General features: G+C 37.2%; 1 protein-coding gene across 15 annotated transcripts in view; it reads left to right on the forward strand.

Moving 5' to 3' along the window:
- ABLIM2 (actin binding LIM protein family member 2) overlaps window positions 1-21,058 on the forward strand; it is a 138,649-nt gene that overhangs the window by 92,218 nt on the left and 25,373 nt on the right. For 4 of the 15 annotated variants that reach the window (XM_027642687.1, XM_027642692.1, XM_027642689.1 and 1 more), the window contains exons 10-15: window positions 4,353-4,499; window positions 6,372-6,404; window positions 8,934-9,054; window positions 10,776-10,874; window positions 16,261-16,362; window positions 17,674-17,727. In XM_027642687.1, the coding sequence (XP_027498488.1) occupies window positions 4,353-4,499; window positions 6,372-6,404; window positions 8,934-9,054; window positions 10,776-10,874; window positions 16,261-16,362; window positions 17,674-17,727 (556 nt within the window). The remainder of the gene's footprint in view (window positions 1-4,352; window positions 4,500-6,371; window positions 6,405-8,933; window positions 9,055-10,775; window positions 10,875-16,260; window positions 16,363-17,673; window positions 17,728-21,058) is intronic. The other 11 variants (XM_027642690.1, XM_027642691.1, XM_027642697.1 and 8 more) reach the window with 7 other exon arrangements.

Raw genomic sequence — 21,058 nt, forward strand, 5'->3', positions numbered from 1 at the left:
TAATTTTTGGTGGTGTATTTATAGCACTTGAATTACAACTAGAGCTGGCTTATACCAAAGCATGCAGAATACCACAATGCTTTCTAAAAAGAAAAGTTTAAGTAAACAGTACAGCCCACAGGTAGATTACAAGCTTAGATTTGAACACAACTTGTCTAAATTGAGCTCTTGAGCCTGCATCTGATTGCTTATGAAAACACTCATGCGTGTGATTGCTGGACTCTGGCCTTGCCAAATGCCAGTCCCTAACCTCAGAGGAGCTTTGACGTGCTTATGGTTTAAGAAGTGCTAGCTGTGGAAAGCCCAGAGAGAGAATTCAAAATAACAGGTATTGTAAAATCTTACGATGAGTCTTTTTTCAATAAAAGATCAAAATTGCTGTAGGTAATGTTCATGGCCAAATTCTCAACAATAGGTAAAAAATATCTACAAGTGTGGCATGATCCATACAAATATCTCTTGAAGAGCTTCAGTATTTCAGGACATTTCTACGTTCTGGCCAAGTATCCCTTTGGTCGATGGATTGTTCTCATCAGTTAGGGCCATATGCTGAGAAAATTGCTGGAGACGCAATTGCCTTCCAGAGAGGTAATTTTACAAATATTGAGGGCTTTTATCTACTACACTAGGACAAGCAAAAAAATGCCTTGGATCTTCTTCCCTCAAGTAAAAGTTATTTTGAATGCCATATACCCTTTATCTGAGCAAGACTGAACTCAAAGTGGAAGAACTGCCCCTTATCTAAATGCTTATTAGTGTTTCTGAGCTCCAGTGCTGGTGAATACCAGTGGTATACTCCAGTAAAAAAATGTCATTGTGAAGACAATTCATTGTGCTGGGAGCCTATTATCATGTAAGCACTTCTTTTGGCCAGATGATCTCTATTTCTCCAGCCATGAACCATCTCATTGTTTTTATCAGCATGAACATTCTTCTAAGATTTATGTGTTTTTAGTGACAGTTATCTGACTGTAGGATGGTACTATTTTTCTTCATGTTTGTGATTACAGTTTTAAATACACTTCACAGGCTGTTAAAAGTCAAGGACTTGTTTTTGAAGGCTATCATTAAATCAGCACACAAGTCTAATATTTGTTACTGTAATATACAGCTGCGACTATGAAAGAATAAAGTTGTGTAGCAAATATGAGTCAATTGGAAAAAAAGATTCCCCCAGAGAAGAACAAGTTCTTGCTCTATCTGTCTTGTCTCTGCTTAATTTTCAAAGCTGTGAGATTGATTAAATCCAATTTTGGCTTTCACAGACGGGAAAGTAAAAAGTATTAAAAACATGTTACTGAATTCTGTATTACCAAAATGGTTCCTTGGCTTTTCTACATCTACTTTCTCTTACAGGAGTGTTACGATGTACAGGCATGTTCAAGATTTGTCTTCTGTGCTTTTGTGATTGGTTTTGCCAAACATAAATTCATGGTTCCACTGAAAGGAAGGTCCTACACACCATGTAGCCCTGTCCCTCTTTGGCCATGTCTTCTCATCTCCTCTTTGGTGCTAGTACTAGTGGGTACACAGAGGTGTGATCAGTCAAATTTGAGACCAGATTGAGCTAAAAAATAACCCAGGAAAAACCCCCAGATAACAAAAAGAGGTTAAAAAAAAAGAACCAGTTGTCTACATGTCTTCTAGTGCTAACGGAGAAGGCAGAGTTGGATGCTGCACTCAAGACAGCATCTTTCAGCAGGAGCACAGATTTAGATCACTAAAACCCATAGTAAAACTGTGCCTTGCCAACTGGTGAGCTCTGTGAAGTATTGTGTTGGACAAAAGGGAATCTAGGGAAAACAGTTAAAGCTTAGGAACTGTGCTCGTACTTTCAAAGGCATCAAGTCAGAGCAATGCAGTCATTCTGAACAACGTCCCATCTCAGGGCAGGCATGTTTCTGGGTCACAGTTGAGTTGTCATCTAAGAAGAAGAAAAGTGTCTTTCGAGTGGATCTGAATGTGGTTCATACAGCTGCTTTATTAAAGCCATACCACTTTTTCTTCTTCTACTGATAACAGGCTTTGGTGTCTTCTTGCACTGAGAGAGGGCACAGGCCAATGCCTTTTGAAGGTAATACTGGGCGTCTTTTCATGATCTTTAGTGATGGCTTCATTATATCCAGACTGAAAGTTGCCCTAGTGCTGACATGCCCTCAGAGCCCCTAAATGCCACTTAAAAATTAGTTGATTTCTAAATTATACCATTAAATAAGATTTAAATAAAAGTCCTGCTTTATACTTTACTAAATTTTATTAAGAGAGAGTTAGGTGCTCCAACTTAATATATCCAGCTGGAAGGTTTAGGTTAGTTTACATGTCTGTGTTGTATGTTCTCTTATACAAGGAATAGAAATCACACTATTTTTGTACAGATCATATTCACAATTATACAATTGTAAAATTACATATTCCAAATGAAATAGATACTCTAAACTTAGAGCATGGTTTTAACAGAATCCAAAATACCAGATTATTGAAGAACTGGCTTAAAGCCTCTAAGTTGTAATTTGAGCCTTCCTTAGCAGATTTGAATTCCACTCACATAATTGAAAGTAGGTGAAACAAATAAAATAAAAAAACAGTGTAGATTGAATGTCTGGCAAATTGAGTGTTTAGAAAACAACTGTATCCCTAAGGTGTTTTTTCATCCAAATTTGCCTACATCTTTATATCTAAACTGAAAGGTATTACATAGCTACATAAATTTTACTCCTGACAGTTCTAAAGTCTAGTGAGAAGTTGCACATCTACATGGAGAGATGGAGGCAAAAAACCCTGTAATTCACGTTTAAATATTCCCAGTTCTGAACTTCTTTGGACTTACTAGAATAATGCTCACAAGCCTGGATACCTTAAAAATGAAATCACAGCCTCCTTGGCCTTTCTTCTAGATACAATGCTGCCAAAGTGTTCCTGGAACAGATGTGATGGACAGACTTCTTACCTTTGCATTACCTGTCTCTGCATCAGAGCTTGCCACTGGCTTCCCAGTAGGGAGGGACTTATTTTTATTAGGGGGCTATTTCTTTGCTCTTTAGCTTCTTAAAGTAACTGGAAGGAAGGGGAGATCTATACATTGATGAAGAATTACATATTTGGTTAAAACACGTTTTTTCATTAGTTTTGAGGATGGGAGTATGTGATGATTATGGCAGCTTTGTTGTACTTTCTTAGTTAAGAGGAATCTTCCTTCTTTCCATGTAGTTTAAGTTTGAACAAAGTCATGCATTGTTTTAGAAAAAACGATGACTGTAAATTAGCAGACTAAATTTTTCTGTATGATTAACCTGATAGAAAACTTCCCTGGAAAATCTATTGAAATTTTCTTAGCTCATACTAAGAAAAAATATAATTACTGCACACATAAATCCTAGATACTTTTTGTATTTTTGCATGTGGAAAACATTATTACAGTTTTATAGCTGATCATACTGATATTTTCAGAGAACAGCAAGATTCACTCATCATTTTGCTGCCAAAAAAGAGCTTATCATTCTGCAAAACGTGAATTGGGAATGAGGCAATTATGCTGCCTATTTCTCTACTCTCAATGTGGCCAGCTTGTAATCATATCTACAAGATAGTATGTGCTGGATACAGTTTTGGTGCAATTATAGGAAGGATAATCTGTGCAAATGTGGCAGTTTGATAATTACACTTTTGAAATAAGTGTAGTAAGAGGAGAATGGGGAGCAACACAGCCCTTTCCCTCTGTTGGCTCTGTGAGTCTTATGACATGATTTGAACTTTACTTGATTGGCATCTGTGATCTTCCATCTCATCCACCATGCTGCAAATCCATCATCTGTTGGTTTGTGACCCAGAATTAAGGGCCACTTAGACATAGTCAGGAAAGGAGGTGAAGCTGTGAGACACTACTTGAATGGGAAATATTAAAGACCTGACTAATGTTTTTAAGCATATGGAGAAGTATACGTTGGAAATACATATTTGATTATTCACTGCTGCTTACAGTAGGGGAATTCTGCACAGTGAAACCGCTTCAAAATTAAGGTTGTTTTGCCTGAAAAACACTGCAATATCTGTCTCATATATCTGTTTGTGCAGACAGGAGTAAGTGGGATATAACCAGGGAATTGGAATGATGCCATGCTACTCCTGTTAGCCAAATGTCAGTGGCAAAGTCATAAAAGTGACAAAGTATATAAAAGAAAACAGCAGTAATATTTTGCATTGTGTAGTAAATACAAGAGCTTTATATGTGCACAAACACAAAAGGTGGTTTTTTATGATGATGACTTTTCTACCTATGCTTATCTGTCCTTGTCTGATTGCATCCTGATCATATTCTTTCTTGTTCTCACTGCTTTCTTTCCTCCTTTTCTTAGGCAAAGCTTGGAGATGAAATTCTTGACTACAGGGATTTGGCTGCTCTTCCTAAAAATAAAGCCATCTATAACATTGACCGCCCAGATATGATCTCCTATTCTCCATATATCAGTTACTCTTCAGATGACAGGCATAGTTACGGGGAGGTACTGAAACATGGGTATTTTTTTTCTATGAGTTTCAGGTTTTATGTGCATCATTGAACATGTTGCTGAACACTACTAAACATGTGCATAACTTTTTTAAAAATATGTAACTTTTATAGCTTTGGTTAATTGAGTCATGTCATCCATTCATTCACAAGGCCTTCCAAAAAAAACCAAACAAGACCAACATGTTCATTTCACTTTTTAGTTTGTGGAAATGAAAGAATTGCTTTCTGTGATCATTTTTTAAAGAGATGACATGTAATTAAAATATGTTTTTCCATGAGAGTAATTTGTGCATGCGGTAGGAAACAGGAGCCATTGCTAATTATAATGCAAAAATCAGAAGTGAAGCCAAATGTCTTCCATGATTTTTTTTTTTGAAGTGTACCATGTTATTTTGGTAACACAACAGTGGTATCACTTTCCTATGTACAAATTTCTTTCAACTGTCCCTTACTAAAGTTCACCCTCATGTCATGCACGCACTTCAGCCTTTTCATATGCAGAGCTAATGTGATACAGTTTGTGCTAATGAAATCTAATTTAACATTATACTAATAACTAATAGTAATTCTGTGTTTGCAAAACATACTTGTATGTAACTCCTGTCATGCAAGTTAGCTTTTTTCTTTCAACATATGTACCTTTCATTTGACTTTCTGATTTCTTTTAAGATTTTAGCTACGTTTTTACAAACCAAACCTTTTCTATATGATAGGTATTAGCAAGATATATACAGTCTAGAGTGGAAGTCTGCTTTGTTCTCTATAAGTGAATGTGTAGAAATAAATTCTATAATTGATAGCCATAATATTTTTACTAGCCCTAGTTCTGCTATCACTTATACCTTTTACACTTAATCAGTACCACTAAAGTCTCAATACTACTGTCAGGTGAAATGCAGCACATATGTTAGGCTTTACAGACTTTCTTCCAAACCCTCTCTGCCCAATGCTGAACCACAGTAGCTCCATTATAATGTATCCAAAAAAAATTAAAATTGTATTTGATAAAGGCTTTAAATGGCACTTAGGTCTCTGATTTCACAAAACTAAAAGCTGCTGCCTAATACTGAACCTATGGAGCATAAGCATTTCCTTTGTCTGTCAAAATTTGTTGGTGCTGATAATGTTTGTGGCCCTCCTCAACTGCCTGGTGACATCTAAGCTTGGCAGAGGTGCATAGACCAAACAACCTTCTACCCCGTTCCTGTGAGGACTCAGTCATTGCACCTGCTCCATAGTGATTTTGGGCACTTTTTCCTGGTACCCCAAATATTTATATCCTTTGTATCGCCAGAGGAAAAAAAACCCAAACCCTGTCTTCCAAATTTCAGCATCCTGGCTACTACCTGCAGCTGCGATAGTTTCACTAGATTTGCTCAACTAGGCAAACATAGCATTTAATTTTGAAAGGAAAATGAGCAGCAAATCATCAAATTACATGATGTTTAATTGAAAATCAAATAGTGCAGATATTTTGTTTTTCCTTAAAACCCCAAGTTCTAGTCCTGATTCTGGAGGTCCTTCAGTGCAGATTTAATTAGGGCTTGTTTGTAGTTTTCAGGCAGTTGTTTTAAATGAGAGTTCGCTACTAGCAGCACTCTCTGTGGCACAGGACTGGCCTCACCAGACCCCAGGACTTTGTAGCAGAGAAATCCCTGAAAGACTAATATGAAATTATTTATATATTATTCCTTATGTACTTAAAAACAGATAATAAGAAAAAATGCCGTAACTTAATTGACAGGTGTTTTTCCTAACTGTATCATGTGTATCATGGATAGTGATATTTTTAAAGTAGTTCTTCTCACAAGTAACCTCATGCATGAATTTGTATCACTAATTTGTTGTGTGTTGCTGTTTGCAGTCACCTCAGTTGCTCTCTCCAACACCTACTGAGGTAATCCCCAATGCCTTTGTTCTCCTATTCTGACCCATTCTGTGGTGCATAAACCTGGTCATACTGATAACCAGCAGCATCTGAAGTGTGGGGTTTGCCTCCTGCCTCTGCAGTGCATGGGGTTTATAATTTATGCTTTTCACAGTGTTACTTGTCTTCAATAAGTACTCTGCTTCTGGATTGTCATCTGTATGCATCTGTCTCCACTGTCATCCATGTTTCTGCTTTCCAAAATAAAGGTGATATGGTGGTCACTTCTTCAAGCTCTACTTAATAAATTATATTGGGAAATATGATTTATGTTTACATTTAAAACTGCCAGCATGAGTTGACTTGAATTGATGCTTGGCAAAGCTTTCTCTTCTTTTTATTTCTCTTTTTTTATTCCACAAATAGTTAAACTACTTATACTATTTGTGCTCACATACTGTTAAATCATTTGCTCATACCTGAACTTCTAGATCGGTGTCCTTTGATGTGCATTAATGATCAAAACTAGTCATTGCTTCAAGAAATATCACTTTAAAAGCAGTGAAAGCATTTCACATAGTTTCCCAGATTACGTACTCAATTACATATCAGGGGTCTGGCTAATTTCTCCATTATCACAGTTTATGTACTGCAAAATTTTGGTAATCATGGAAAACTGCAAATTGTCGTTAAGGACTGTAAATCACAAACTGTTACTTTAACCATTAGTTAAACAGAGAAGTTAACCAATAGAGATGTAATTTAATTAATAGTTTAAAAATAAAAGCGTGCTTTATTTAATACTGGGTTTCATGAACTAGATTGTTTCTTACAGAGATACAAGTACACAAAAGGTAAGGTCTAAACAATATGAAGACTTGGTGTTTTGGAAGATTATAATAATATCCTTTAAATTACATATGAGTTAACAAACTGCCAAAAGCGATACTGGTGTGGAGGTTGGGGCTGCCATGATTTGTGTTACATGAATACTCTCACATTATCCAGCTTCTCCGTGCTTGCTGTCTTTCTCTGAAGAGTCCATTATCAGGTGCTTGGGCGTCATCATCTCCAAACTTGTCACCAGTTTTGTTGCAGCGATTTTTGTTGGAGGAAAATCCCGCTCTATCATACAATTGGACACATCACAGACCATTAGCTAACATTCATATGATATTTAAATATCATCACAAGACTTTGTAGAGACATTGCAATAGCACTTGTAACTCTCTTCACAAAGGTTTGAATGGGTAGTAAATAGTGTCACTACTTTGGGAGGGAAACATGTCAAGCTGGACATAGAGTTGGTGGCAGAATACCCACACAATGCTGCATGCTTGGGAAGGCATCAGTTGCTCTCTGCTTTTTCATGATTTTTCCTAAACTTGATATTAAAGCAGTAATGCTGCTGACCACTGTACAAAACTGATTTTCCACTTTTGAAAAGGCAGTCAGTGGGCCTGGGGTGAGGTTGAAGGGATGGAGCACACCTGAACCACAGGAGGAAAACTGATGGTGTGGGAATATTGTACATCTCTGTAGAGTCAAGGATAATCTCATCTAAGGATGAATGTATGGATATAATTAAGTTGTCCTGATAGAAATTTGGGTGATGATCATGGGGCCAAGTAGGGTCTACTGTGTGTTTAAATGATGAAAAATCCAGTGGGAGTCACACAGATGCTGCATATCTTTACTCATTTCTACTGGGATAGGGGAAGGGAAGCATTTTTTGGAGTATGTCTTTCCATAAAGGAGCATCTGCAGTTTACATTGATTTGTTCCAATTTGAAGTTAACTCAAACCAATTCTCACTTGTCTTAAAAGAAACAAGAAATTTGGATTTGCTTATGTAGCTAGTTTACAAAAAGTCACTTCCACATCTATTTCACTCAGTAAGGCTTTTACTGTTAAGAAGACATGCAAATTGCAGTTGCAGTTTAACTAGCTGTAGGGAGTGAGAGGCTTGGAATGGGTGTACATGGTTTTAACTGGTGTACATGGTTTTAACTGGTTGAAACCACAGGTTTAGTGGGACTTCAGTTGTCTTACTTGCTTTGCAAGTGCTGCAGTATTAATGCTATTGCTGTATATGAGTGTTTATATGTAGCATAATGACCGTGTTACAGTGTGGTACACTGGGCAATTTATACAGTTGGTTTTGTGATTTAATGAAACCAACAAATGCTGATTTTTGTGTTGTCTGTAACCATCACGCACCCATTCATAGGGGCACAAAGTGGCCATAATTCTATCATGCTAACCTGATCTTATCTTCCACCCACCTATATATGTTCTTTTCAAATTATATTGTAATTTTAAGTTCATGTATGTGCTGATTTTCCTGGTAACACGACCGTTCTCTGATACTTGGCAGAGCTCTTTCAGTCACACTGAGGTGGAGGTGCTGAAAGCCGCCTCATTTCACTGGGATTGCATGGAATCTTAGGACAACCACTTCCATCCCCACAGCACAGAAACATGCAAAATGGCATACTCTGCCTGTTTCAGAAGTCATTTCTCTTCCGTAATGATGTGTATTTTGTGTCTTCCTCTAAGGGTGACCAAGATGACAGATCTTTCAAGCAGTACAGAACATCAAGCCCGAGCTCTGCTGGCTCGCTGGGCTATGGTCGCTACACCCCAACCTCCCATTCTCCTCAGCATTACAGCAGACCAGGTAATCAAAAAGCAGCCTTACTTATTTTCTAGATTTTTCCATGACTTGGTTTTATGATGCAAGTACAATAGACTCAAGGGGACAGGAGTTTAAGGTGGAATAGCAGTTCATTGCAGTGCTTTATTTACTGTAATCAGAACATCCCATGGGAAGAAAGGAAACAAGTGCTTCAGGAACATGCATCGAAGAAAACAAAAATAGGCATTTAAAAAAGTTTGATTTTATGTAGATACAAGATAGAAGAGTTTAAAGGACTTAATCCTGGTCCCATCTTGCCTGAAGGTACATATTCAATCCACAGCTCTTTCAAGGTGTGGCACAGTAGCAGTGAATGCACACAAGACCATGATTGAGTGATTTTGTATCCTTTCTTGTATCACAGGGTCATGGTTCACGTCTCCTCTCCCCAGGGCAAGAGCTGGAGGAGTGATTAGTGATTCTAGTGGCTGGAGTTTGAAGGCCAAGTTGATTTAGTCAAGAAGTTTACAGCAGTGTTTATTGCAGCTTTGGGCTGTAGTAGCAGCTGTGCTGGTGCTCTTGTCAGAGAGGAGGGATCACCTCCTTTTGACCTTTGCATTGGAATGCCTTACAAAAGCCCATTCATATTTGGGATTTGCACAGAGTTCTATCCTTGGAAATAACCAATAAAATTGCTCAAAATTAATTCTGTTTTTTTCTCAACTCCATCCTTCTGGTGGAGAACATAGATCATTTATATTTTCTTGGTGTCTTTTAATTAACGTTGGGGATACATTATAATTATAAACTAGTTTGGAAAATTGTGGGTTCCTAATCTTTTCAGGGAAATGAAGATTTTATAGGTAACAGAAATGGTTTTTGCAGGAATTGAATATTTTTACTATGTAAAATCTTTGAAAAAGTGGAAATGAGTTTGAGTATAAAAAGATCTATTAGAGAGAGGAAAGATGGTTTCTCCTGAAGGTCTGTCATGCCTAGACTTAGCAGCACACTGTTAAAGCAATAAGGAAACACAAAAGGATTTCCAAATTAATTCTGATGTTTTACAGCTTCATTGAAGCTTTAGAAGATAATCATCATAATCACCACTTTTAATAATTGTCATTAGTCCTCCAAAATATGTTTTCAGGACATTATTACAGCAAAGCAAACAAAGATGACGTTTGACAATGGTTTACAAGGTACTTAATAATATGTCTAACTTTCAGAGCTCAGATAACTTCAGGATGTTTCTTCAAATACTTAAATTAGCTGTGCACTGCAGTGCCCTGGTGCATTGTGAACTAAATCCCACTGGTGTGTACTGCTGGCAGTGAGAACTGGACCCACTTGTGGCACAGTTCTCAGCAGAGACAAGGCTCTCCCCATTTCATTTCATGAGATCCATTTTGAGCATTTATCATTCCCTCTTGCAGCTTTTGAATATGCAGGTTTTCCCCTGAGTGCAGCCATGCTTTTTGTGGTGCCTTTTCTGGAATATTTTCTGATGCGTTACAATTAAAGCATTTTATGGGATACTCTTTCTGTCTGCGGAAAGCCCCTGTCCCTTGGCCAACCCCGTAGTGTGGCCACTGTCATGTTCTTAGCAATAACCAGCGAAAGATGAAGTCTTAAAGATAGACTATGTTTTCTAAGCATCAGGAGGAAAATGTTCCTGAAAAAAAAAAGGACGGCGTTGTAATTTGTGGCTTTCAGTAAGTGAACTAAATAGTTTATTTTCACTTACTCTCTGTTGCCCCCAGCTGGTACTCAGAGTCTTGGTACCAGTAGCTGCATCTCCCTGCCCCAACACCCAAGCCCTACATCTACATTCAGACATCATTACATCCCTTTCTTCAAAGGTAAGGTCCAGGAATGCAAAACCGTGCTGTGATACTGTAGATTTATTCAGCTGTGTTTCACTTTTATGTGTGTGCAAGCATGGCTTCCACTTCGATAAAATTTGTCTTAATTTTGTGCAAGTGCTTTCTTGATGTACTGTGTAAGTTTTACGAACTGAGTGGGTATGGGTTGTTTTATTTTTGCTTTTTTCAGTAAGTGTTAAGTGTCTTTCAAAGGGGTGGAGGGAAGGAATTAGCTTTTATAATGAAATTGAAGGAGGGAATTACTTTAAAGTCTGTTTGTTCTAAAATATCTTTACCCTATTGTGGTGATGATAAATAGTATAATAAGCTTATACATTGGATACAACATAGGGTGATCAGTTATCTAACCTTCCAACTTTTAGATATTCTTCCTATTATTTGTAGCATTGCCAAAAGTTATGGCAGCTGGTTAAATCAATACAGCTGCACTGATTATCAATTAATCTGTGCCATATATTATAAGACAAGAGTAACTGAATCAATTCTCCTTCCCATTAATTTTTTTGCAGTGGATATTAACTTTTAACAGCTTCCATGTTGAGGATGTGGGACAGTACTGAGGAATGCCAAGAAACTTTGAGGCAAAGCTGGTTTTTTTTAACTTGTTAGCTAAATGTCAGAAAGAGAGGACATTCAGCTACCACGTCTTCCCCTGCTTCTGTCTTCTCTAGTAGCAGTATCAGCTGTAAGGAGACATGAATGGCAAACATTTTCAATGCCTGTTCCTTGACTCTCGTGATTTAATAAAGTAAAACTGTTGTTCTTGCTGTTGTAACCATTACAGAAAAGGAAGTGACCCTCTGCAGGAGATAGACTTGCACACTCAAGTAAATAGCAGGCACTCATTTCCTTTGGAATAATAAGTAATGCATCTTCATTGGGCCCTAATGCATCCAGAAACAGTTCTGCCCAGTCAGCTGAATTTCACTGGTATGAACAGGTTCAAGTCTTCCAAATATGATCCCTCAGAGAAAATTTTGGAGGAAAAAGCTGATGAGATTAAACTGATTGTTACCATTTCAGAGTCCACCTGCAAATCTCCTTTCCACAACAAGAAGCAGTCAACCTCCCATGCATTTTTTGGAAGGCTGGCACACACCCTGGTATTCTCTGAGGCACTGCTTTTTTAATCTGTCCTCTAAATTTGGATGGTATTATGCAACCTGATGTACTGAGTAAGAAAAACTTCTTTGCTGTGCTGCAGTGCACAATTTCACTGAATGGAAAGCTCTTCCTCAAAGTCCTACTGGCAGTTACTTGGCAGCACTCCTGTTAAACTGAGTTTTTGTTCAGTGCTACCTGCTGTTGCTCAGAGCAGCAGTAATTATTAAGTGCTGCTATTTGGATGAAGAAATCCTCAAGTTGGTAGTTCCTTGTAGCCAAATAACTGTTCGTAATGTGATCAAAATTATAGTATTTTGCAATTCTGAAGCACTTTTTGTCAAGGAGCTAAAATATTTTTTAAGCGGTACTTTAAAGTGCTTCACAGTGCTCTTGTGAGGCTAAAAAGGTGAGCCTGTTTATAATTTTCCTAAATAGGTAATCCTGAGTCTTGCTGAGGTTGTATAGATTATCCACTGGTTTACACTGAGTTAATGTGTCAGCCCAAAAGGAGTCAGAAGATTTGCCCTATCCTTTTCAAGGTCTCTGAATTCTGAGTTCCAGTCTGTGGTTTTTTTCTTATCTGGAGGAGCCTTTTGATGGTGTGGATGTGTTCTTTTTTTCCTCTTTGAAGTGGTTAGTGTGGAAAGAAGAGGATTGTAGCAATAGTTGCTTTGTATCCAGACCAAATTTAATGTTGCCACTTCAGTTTTAAGAAAGTAAAATCATACTTGTTTAAAAAAATATGATTAAATCCAAAAATAATACACTGCTTCATAGTAGTAGAAGTAATCTTTGTAGAACTCCAAATTTGTCATAAAAGATATTTCTTTAAGCTTCCAGGAGACAGATATGTCATTACCCTAGGGAAATTAAGACAAGCAAAATCTTCCTTTTGATTTCTCTGAGTTTGCATCATATTTTTCCTGAGAATGACATGGTTCATAATTGTTTTCCAGTGAAAAATATGATTATGGAGTTCCTGTTCTTCCATCAGTGTACTGTAGCCTGGCTCCCATGCAGTGTAATAGGATGATCTGTTCTTCATCATGAAGAAAAGTGGTTTGGTTGTGCTCTTTTAAGGATTTTTGTCTTAAAAATAAGTCCAGCTGCACTTCAAGAAAGCTTGACAGTTCATGCCCTTGCAAGTCATAGGGTGTGATATTCCAAACACCTGTGGTTGGTGTGGCTCTTCCTCTTGAGGTAATGGAGTCAGTGGGTGTGCTGAGCCCTGCTGAAAAAATGCTTACTTAAAACATGGTGGACATTATCTTGCCTTTCTAGTGCAGGAGCACAGCTTCCAAAGCCCATTTATTTGGCTTTGAAAACTTGAAAAGAATTAGTCATCAAACTTCAAAAAGCTTTGTCTATCTTAATGCAGCGTGGGCAGAGATATTAAAGCATCCGGTTTTGTGAGTAGGCTTGGACATCTCCCTCATTTGGCCAGAGGCGTTTGTTTGTTGTTCAGTCCTGAACTTAGACAGCTCTTACTGTAACTTGTTATCAAATTTCCCATCCTCCCAGATAAGATAAAAGCTGACTAGGAAGGAAGTATAAGCAATATTATACTTTTCCTGACAGTCCCTTGAAAAGGGAGCGTAGTCAAAGCCCTGGTCAGTTGGCTCCACACACACAGACTTAAATGTGCAGCCTGCCCTGTCAGCAGCCAGAGGACACAAGGATGTTTTTGTGGTCAACACTCAAATTCAAAGTAAACCTTTCCAGATTCTTTCCAAGTTAAACAAAATTCAGGGAAGAGTTCAGGATTCTGGTTTTTTGCTCTTCACTGACCAGCAAAGCAGATCACAGCCTGTGGATGCTTGTGGCAGAAGACAAACCCAAAAATTTGAAAAATTGCTCTCTCTGGTCTTTTCTCTGAGACCTTATTTGAAGTTCTTTGTCAGTGTACACCAGGCAAACCTTGAAAGAGATAATTTATTGGCAAAGTCTCATTTTAGAGATCTAAATTTAGCCTAGGTTAAGCATCTGTCTGTAGTTCCTACACAGTAACTTTCTACATGAGTCTTGAGTTTACTTTATTATTAAACACTTATTTTTGTGTGCAAAATGTGAAATACAACTACTGATTTTTGTCCAAATCAGTGGCAGAATTCAAGTTTAAATGTGAATCAGCTTGTATGAGTGGGGTGCAAGAAGAACCTTTTCCATCATTTCATCATTAATTCTTCCACTTTGAGCAAGTTGGAGATGATGGCTTTGCAAACTGCTCCACATAGATGATAAGTTGCATTGAGCAGCCTGTAGATTTGTTGTCCCCTGGTACTTGTTCTTGTAAAGTTCTTAAAAGTTTATTCCTCTTAATTAATGCTGCCTCCTGATTCCTTGCTGACACTCTACCCTCTCCCTGAAGAATGACTTTATGTGTGGGTATGATACCAGCACCTTGGGTCACTGATCAAAGTGATTATTCTTGCAGGTCATATATGAATATACATTTTTAATAATGTGTTGATTTTTAAGTAAATGAGGAATTAATACACTGTGAAAATTGCTGGAGAATTTTTATTTTCTGTTTAAATTAGAAAATTCCAATAACAACATCTCATTTCAATGAATGACATTACAAGATTTTTAAGAATTTTGGAGTTGGAAGGGACCTTACATTAATAAGTACCTACCAGTGACATTGAGGCTTGTTCCATTTAGTAGGGATGGCCAGGAATCTGGGCAGCAAGCAGCAAAGAAAGAGCAAATTCATAAATATGCAGTGAAAACTTGTCACCACTTTTTTTCTTCCAAGAGCAAAATCAAGAAACTGAGTAACTGTCAGGTTCCTTGTCTGAGGAATACTTGACTGCAAGTAGGTGGTGATGCACCAGATTCTCAGTAATTCCTTAATTCTTCCCTTGCATTTTGGAAGACCATAGGCTATCAGCATATGTATTTGTGATTCCAATTTCTCAACTTCTCAGATTACACTTTTTCAACAAGAAATCACTGTTAGTGCGTACACAGTGGCCACAGCTGAATGGTTTTTGAGTTTTAATGAAATAACAGACACAAAATTTAGAATGGATTGGTCAGTGTATCATGAGATACACAGTACGCTCTTCTGACATTGTCTGTCCTGTTTCTGCTCCTGCTGAACTCAGTGGCACTACCCTTTGACCTCAGTGGTGCATGTCAAGGCTGGCAATCCGATGACAATGCATCCACTGCTCATCAGCAGGGCAGAGATCACCTCCATGGGCATGGCCTGGACAGTTCTGGTAATCCAGTAGCTCTATGGTTATAAAACATCCCCTCCATGAAGGTAGAACTCAGTTACAGATCCAATACCCTGAGCTGCTGCATTTTCTTTACCCCTAACATAACTTGCTATAATTTCATCGTTACTAGCCGTTAAATCTGTGCTTCGTCCACACTAAAACAGTAACGGCAAATTAACAGTCATTTTATGTAAGAATAAATGTCATGTTTGCTTCCAGTTGCTTAACAGTGCTGTAAATTAAAAGGATTTTACAAGTCCCAAAAAAGTAGAGCTTTACTTTTTTGTTTGCCAACCAGCACTATAATGCCATAGAGTGTGCTTCAGGGAAATAAGAGGAAATGAATGGCACCTAATAAGCATTTGACAAAACGTGGAAAAGTCAATATGGGACAATCTTATGCATATCTTGAAACTTGGTGAAGTGACTATGGCATTATAGATCCATGACTTGATAATCCAACCTTGTTTGCATAAAAATAGTGTGGCATGTTACCTGTGGAAAAAGTTTGCAATTAAGAGCCGAATTTCAACATCTCTTTTTGTCACTGATACCTGCAGGATTATTTGACTTAACCATAACATTTGTATTTTGGTCTAGTCCTGCTTTGAGATAATTTAAACACTACTGAATGATTTCATTACTGGTTTCAGGGGCAGGCTATGAGCCATAGCACTAAACTTTTCAAACACTTGCTCAATAGATTATTCAGTTAAGGCTGTGCAAAAACACATTACAGGATTGTGGATGTTCTTATCTTTTGATTTTCTTTATGAAAGTGTCATTAAAAGAGAAGCTTTAATTTCAAAGTAGGGCAGTTTAATCTGATATTATCTATCAGATACTAGTTTTTGATGAGACATTTGGCATCTGAGCCAGTATACTGTGCTGAAAAATAACGGGTTTTAAAAAAACATGGATTTAAAACTGTTGGATTAACAAGTCATTTTGAACAAGCTTTTATGCTTGAAATACTCTACTTTGCTTTCCATTTTTTCTTTTATCTGCTTTCTTTGCTCTTCCCCTTGGAGGCAGTGAAAGTGGTCGGAGCACTCCAAGCTTATCCATGTACTCTGAGAGCAAATCTTCACCTTCTGTCTATCAGCAGGCTCCTAGGCATTTCCATATTCCAGGTAGGCATTCACTGCTTAGCTTTTGATCTTCAATTGCTGGCACCTGTTTATTCTCTTCTGAATGTAATTTTCTTTTGGCATCAATTTGTGAATTTCAAAGTCGAAGAGAAGAAAATGTCTGACAAGTAAATATTTGTTACCTGTTAAACTTCCTCTCAGAAATAAAGGAGTTAGAGAGCTGTGTGCTCATGTACATATATTTTTTTTTAAAAATTACTGTACAGGAGGCACACAGTGACAAATGTTGCTAAGACTATAGAGTTACAGCAGTGCTGGGTTAATGGTTGGACTTGATCTTAAAGGTCTTTTTCAGCCTTAATGACTCTTAAGAGTCTATGATTTACAGTGCCATAACTGTGTAAGTCTGTTGAATGTGTGTGCAGGAGGAACGACTGAAGGGGTTTTTGGTTTTTTGGTTTTTTTTCCCTTATCTATCTGTTCTTTGAATTTAAAAGTCATATTGACATAAATTTTGAAAGTAGCTGGAAGACTTCAGAACTGCAGGAAGCTCACTGTGGCTGGCTTTGCATATGTACTGTACTGTTTCCAAGTTTACATTCAGTTAACAAGCATTAAATTTATATCCACACTGTTTAGTTTTTTGACTGCTAAGCACTTCTACCTGTTCAGTGGAGTAATTTGTTTATTCATTTTTTGCTTCCGGGGTTAATGTTTCTATAAAAAGACCACAATTAGGAATTGTATCTACTCAGATCCGTAGTACTGAGTAAATCTGATATCTGTACAACATGATATGGGAACCCTGGGCTGTGGCTCTGGGGGCTTTCAGAAAATTCCTGGAAGGCCAAGTTAGCTGTACAATTCAAAATATAGAAAAATTATAGGATTTCCTATAAGAATATTTGGTATCACCAGTGTAATCATTTATATCTGAACATGTACATTTTGTTTGTAATTAATGGAGAAAGTCCTTTTTCAAGTGTGACTGTTTAGAGTAGTCTGTTGTATCTCTATAGGAATTTAGTGACAAATATAGCCAGTTTCTGTTTGCTGTCTGTGAAGTATACATATCACCAAATGGATGCCATTCAAGGTGTCTTAAAGCATTCTGAGGGACTTAGGGGGGATTATGTTGCATAGGTAGGTATACTCAATGTTTTCAATACATAAAGATGATGGATAAAGCTCCATTTTTTTTCAATAACCAGTGAATGACAAACCACTGAATGAATGCATAGTGTTTGCTGAAGTTTTTTGCATTGTTAGTGTTGTTAACAGGAGGCAAGAGCGGCATGATCTGAACTACTTGCTTACTCTTTCATTCTTTCCTTTCTCTTTCCTCTTCCTCAGACACTGGCGTAAAAGATAACATCTATAGGAAACCTCCTATCTACAAACAGCATGGTACAGTCTGCTTTTCTCTGTTGCAGTTTTATCTACTTGTCTATGAAAAAAAATGCATATTGACTCCCAAATTTGTTTGCTGTAGTCTTTGCATTTCATTGCGTCCCTGTAATCTCAAACAGAAAAGGAGAAAAAGTAACATGAAAATTAAATATTGTTTTGTATAACATGCAGTCCGAGGATATAGTAAGTTCTCCAAAACTGGGATGATGGTATTTTGATTTATCTTGATAATTCAGAGTTGATACTAACTTTAATGCAGTTTTCTTATTCATGGTATGATAGGAAACGTGAATGTTGAAGATTGCTCTTCTGTTTTCAAACCGTGCCTTGCTATATCTAGTTTTTGTAAATCTGACTTCTAAATTGCTGGAGAAAAAAAAATGTTCATTGACAGGTGGTCTTCATTGATAAGTGGCATATATGAAATATCTACTTTTCATCTGTAAGTTCTTCAAGCTGTAAAATACCAATAACAATAAAAGATATCAAATAACAATAGATATCAGTAAGGTAATAGATAATAATTAAATGGATAATAATAAAATATACCAGTAACAAAAAAAAGAACAAATGTAGTCACGCCATGGCAGTTAGGAACAAATTCAGTAGCTGGAAACATCAGCAAGATGTAATTGGAAAACCTTTGGTTGTCCCAGCAATGACATTCTAAACAACAGAAAGAAATATGTGATCTTTTTATGCCATTGAGAATCTGAATTAAGACCTTAGTAAATATGAAAAATAAAAATATAAATTCCGCTTTCTTCTATTATTATTTTTGCAGTATATTTCACTTATTAACATCAGTGCAATTTCCATGTTAGTGTGAGTGCCGACTGTGTTCTCAGTGATGTTTGACAATGATCTTGGTTCATGATACATGACTAGTTATAGGGAATTCATTTTTCTAAACTGAATTCCACTATTAATTTTTGAAAACAAATACATGAGGTTTCTGATTAAAAGAGTCATGACTTGGGTACTCCTGTACTCATGAACAAAGGAGAAAAATAAAAATATAATATGTGATATAAGTCTACCCCACACCAAAAACTATTTTCATTGTGACTGCACCCCCACCTTGGCAATGAATGAGAGAATAAAATAAACATGAGGGATGTTCATCACACTGTGAGCTAAGGCACTTCGGGGATGAAAGCATGTGCCTTCAGGGATACAGGTGGGAGAATGAGCCTATGGCACTCTTCCTGGCGAGGGAAGTTCCTGGCAGTGCCTGTGAGCAGTGTCTTTGTTGGAGCAGCTCCTCCTGTCCTATTGCCTTTTGCAGCACAGAGGTGACTTCCTGTGCTATACCTAGGAGTGAGAAGGCTCTTTGTATCTCTACACCCATACTTTGGCTTCAGCTGATAAATTTCATTGAGTGAAAGGTTCAGGAGCTGCAGATACTTTAAGGCTGTCAGCCTTTATGGCCAGAACAAGGAAAATACATTTTGCATGTTTTTCTTCTGTGGTTACAGGGGGCTTTAACTGTTTTTGAATTACCCAATCAACATAGTTTTTAAAAAGACACTTCTATATAGTTATCATTTTTGTACTGTCTTTCTTGGGAAATTACAATTATTTCTGTTTGGTTGAAGTTCTAGTTTGGATCTGATACAGCAATATGAGAAAGAAAATGGTCACCTGATGCTTCCCAGCTGAGTGAGTCAGCCTGTGCAGGTTCACTGTAACTGGTGCTTCATGATAAAGTAACTGCACATTCAAATCATCCAGATTTAGATAACCTCTGTGGTTTTTCTGTGTATGGTTTTGAGCAAAGCCAGACTTGCTGACATTTCAGTGCACTTTAGGTGTTGGTCTGTGATAGACATTTTCTGCTCCAAATATCCTAATCTTGAACAAACCAATGTTACCTTTCAGGCAAGAAGATGCTATCTGTCTGGTTTAGTGCCTGATTTAATCCAATCACCCAACCTTAGAGTCTGCCCAAGCTCTCTAATTCCTTCTTGGTTTTAGATATACAAATACTGACAACAGAAAAAGTTGAATATTGTAGTGGTGTTTGGAAAGATCATGAGCAAATGCAAAATAACAATCATCTGTTGCAAATCAGCACAGCTTCACTCATTTACAGAAGCTGATGATAAGACTCCAATGTCCTGTATCCTGACTGTGTAATTTAATTTTATAGATACTTTTGGTTTCCAAAGAGGATTCTAAGCAACAGCTTTTTTTTTTTTTTTGCCAACTGGGCATTTTTACACCAATTTTCTCTCTGTGAAGGTCTGGATTATGTCAGTTTTGCACTGCTGTGTGGAGTTGTCCCCTGTAATCACTGGAGCGAGCACAGAATTAAATTAGCAAGTCAGCAATCTCAATAGATTAATAAGAATAAATATTTTAAACTTCTAGATTATAGATGTTCTGAAAGGTTATGTTGAAAATATATGCTCTTTTTTTTTCTACCAGAGAACAAAACATAATTTATTCTAACTAAGAAATGAAACAAAATAAAAACCAGGAAACAATAACAAAAAAAAAATCAATAAACTTTCCTTCCAATAAAAAGAGTATAAAGTAAAACAAAATTTAATAATAGTTATCTTTTGTTCTGGAAGGATTCACAGCTAAAGTGTGAACACAGGATGATTCAGCTCCTCAAGCTAATGGGACGCTGAACAAATACATACTGAAAAGGAGCCAGAGAACATTCCTTTGTTGAAGAGACCAAGTTTGAACAAACAAGCACAAGAATGTTCTTTAAAACAAAAAGTGCAAGAAGCTCTTCCAAAACATTTGGCTTTAAAAGGTTGCAGTTACATCAGCACCCAACAGATTTGCTGTAGCTACAGCTTCTGTGTTTCTATTATAAACACCCAACTTCAGAATGAAAAAAAGGTGAAAAAATGGGACAGGAGAGAGATCAGGCTCAGGTCTGAGGTTGGAAAGTAAAGAGTGTAGTAGCCTGCATGGTTGTGAGGTGTGTGTGCGTGTTCATGTTTTAGAAATATTTAAACATCATTCAAAGTTACAACAAAAGAGTTTTGCAGTCCGCAGTTCACGTTGGGTTCATGGCAGAACCAGGCATTCGTTAAAGCAATGAAGGTAATGCTCAGTACTGATGAAATTCAGGGAACTTGAATTTCTCTGCCAGCAATGTGTTGTATGAAGCACTCTCAGGAACTTGGGAGGGACTGGCCTTCATGACCCCCACTGATTTTGATTGTAATCCTCTGCATCTCTTTTAAGTCGGATGCTCTTAAGATCCTGTGGAACCTTTGAAATTTTTGAGTAGCACCTTGAATTAAACTTGTTTTTTTCCTTTGAGACCATCAACGTCTTAAAACAAAACAAAAAAAACCCAAAA

Source organism: Corapipo altera, unplaced genomic scaffold, assembly GCF_003945725.1.
Source record: "Corapipo altera isolate COAL_440 unplaced genomic scaffold, ASM394572v1 22, whole genome shotgun sequence".
In the NCBI taxonomy this organism is placed as follows: Eukaryota; Metazoa; Chordata; class Aves; order Passeriformes; family Pipridae; genus Corapipo; species Corapipo altera.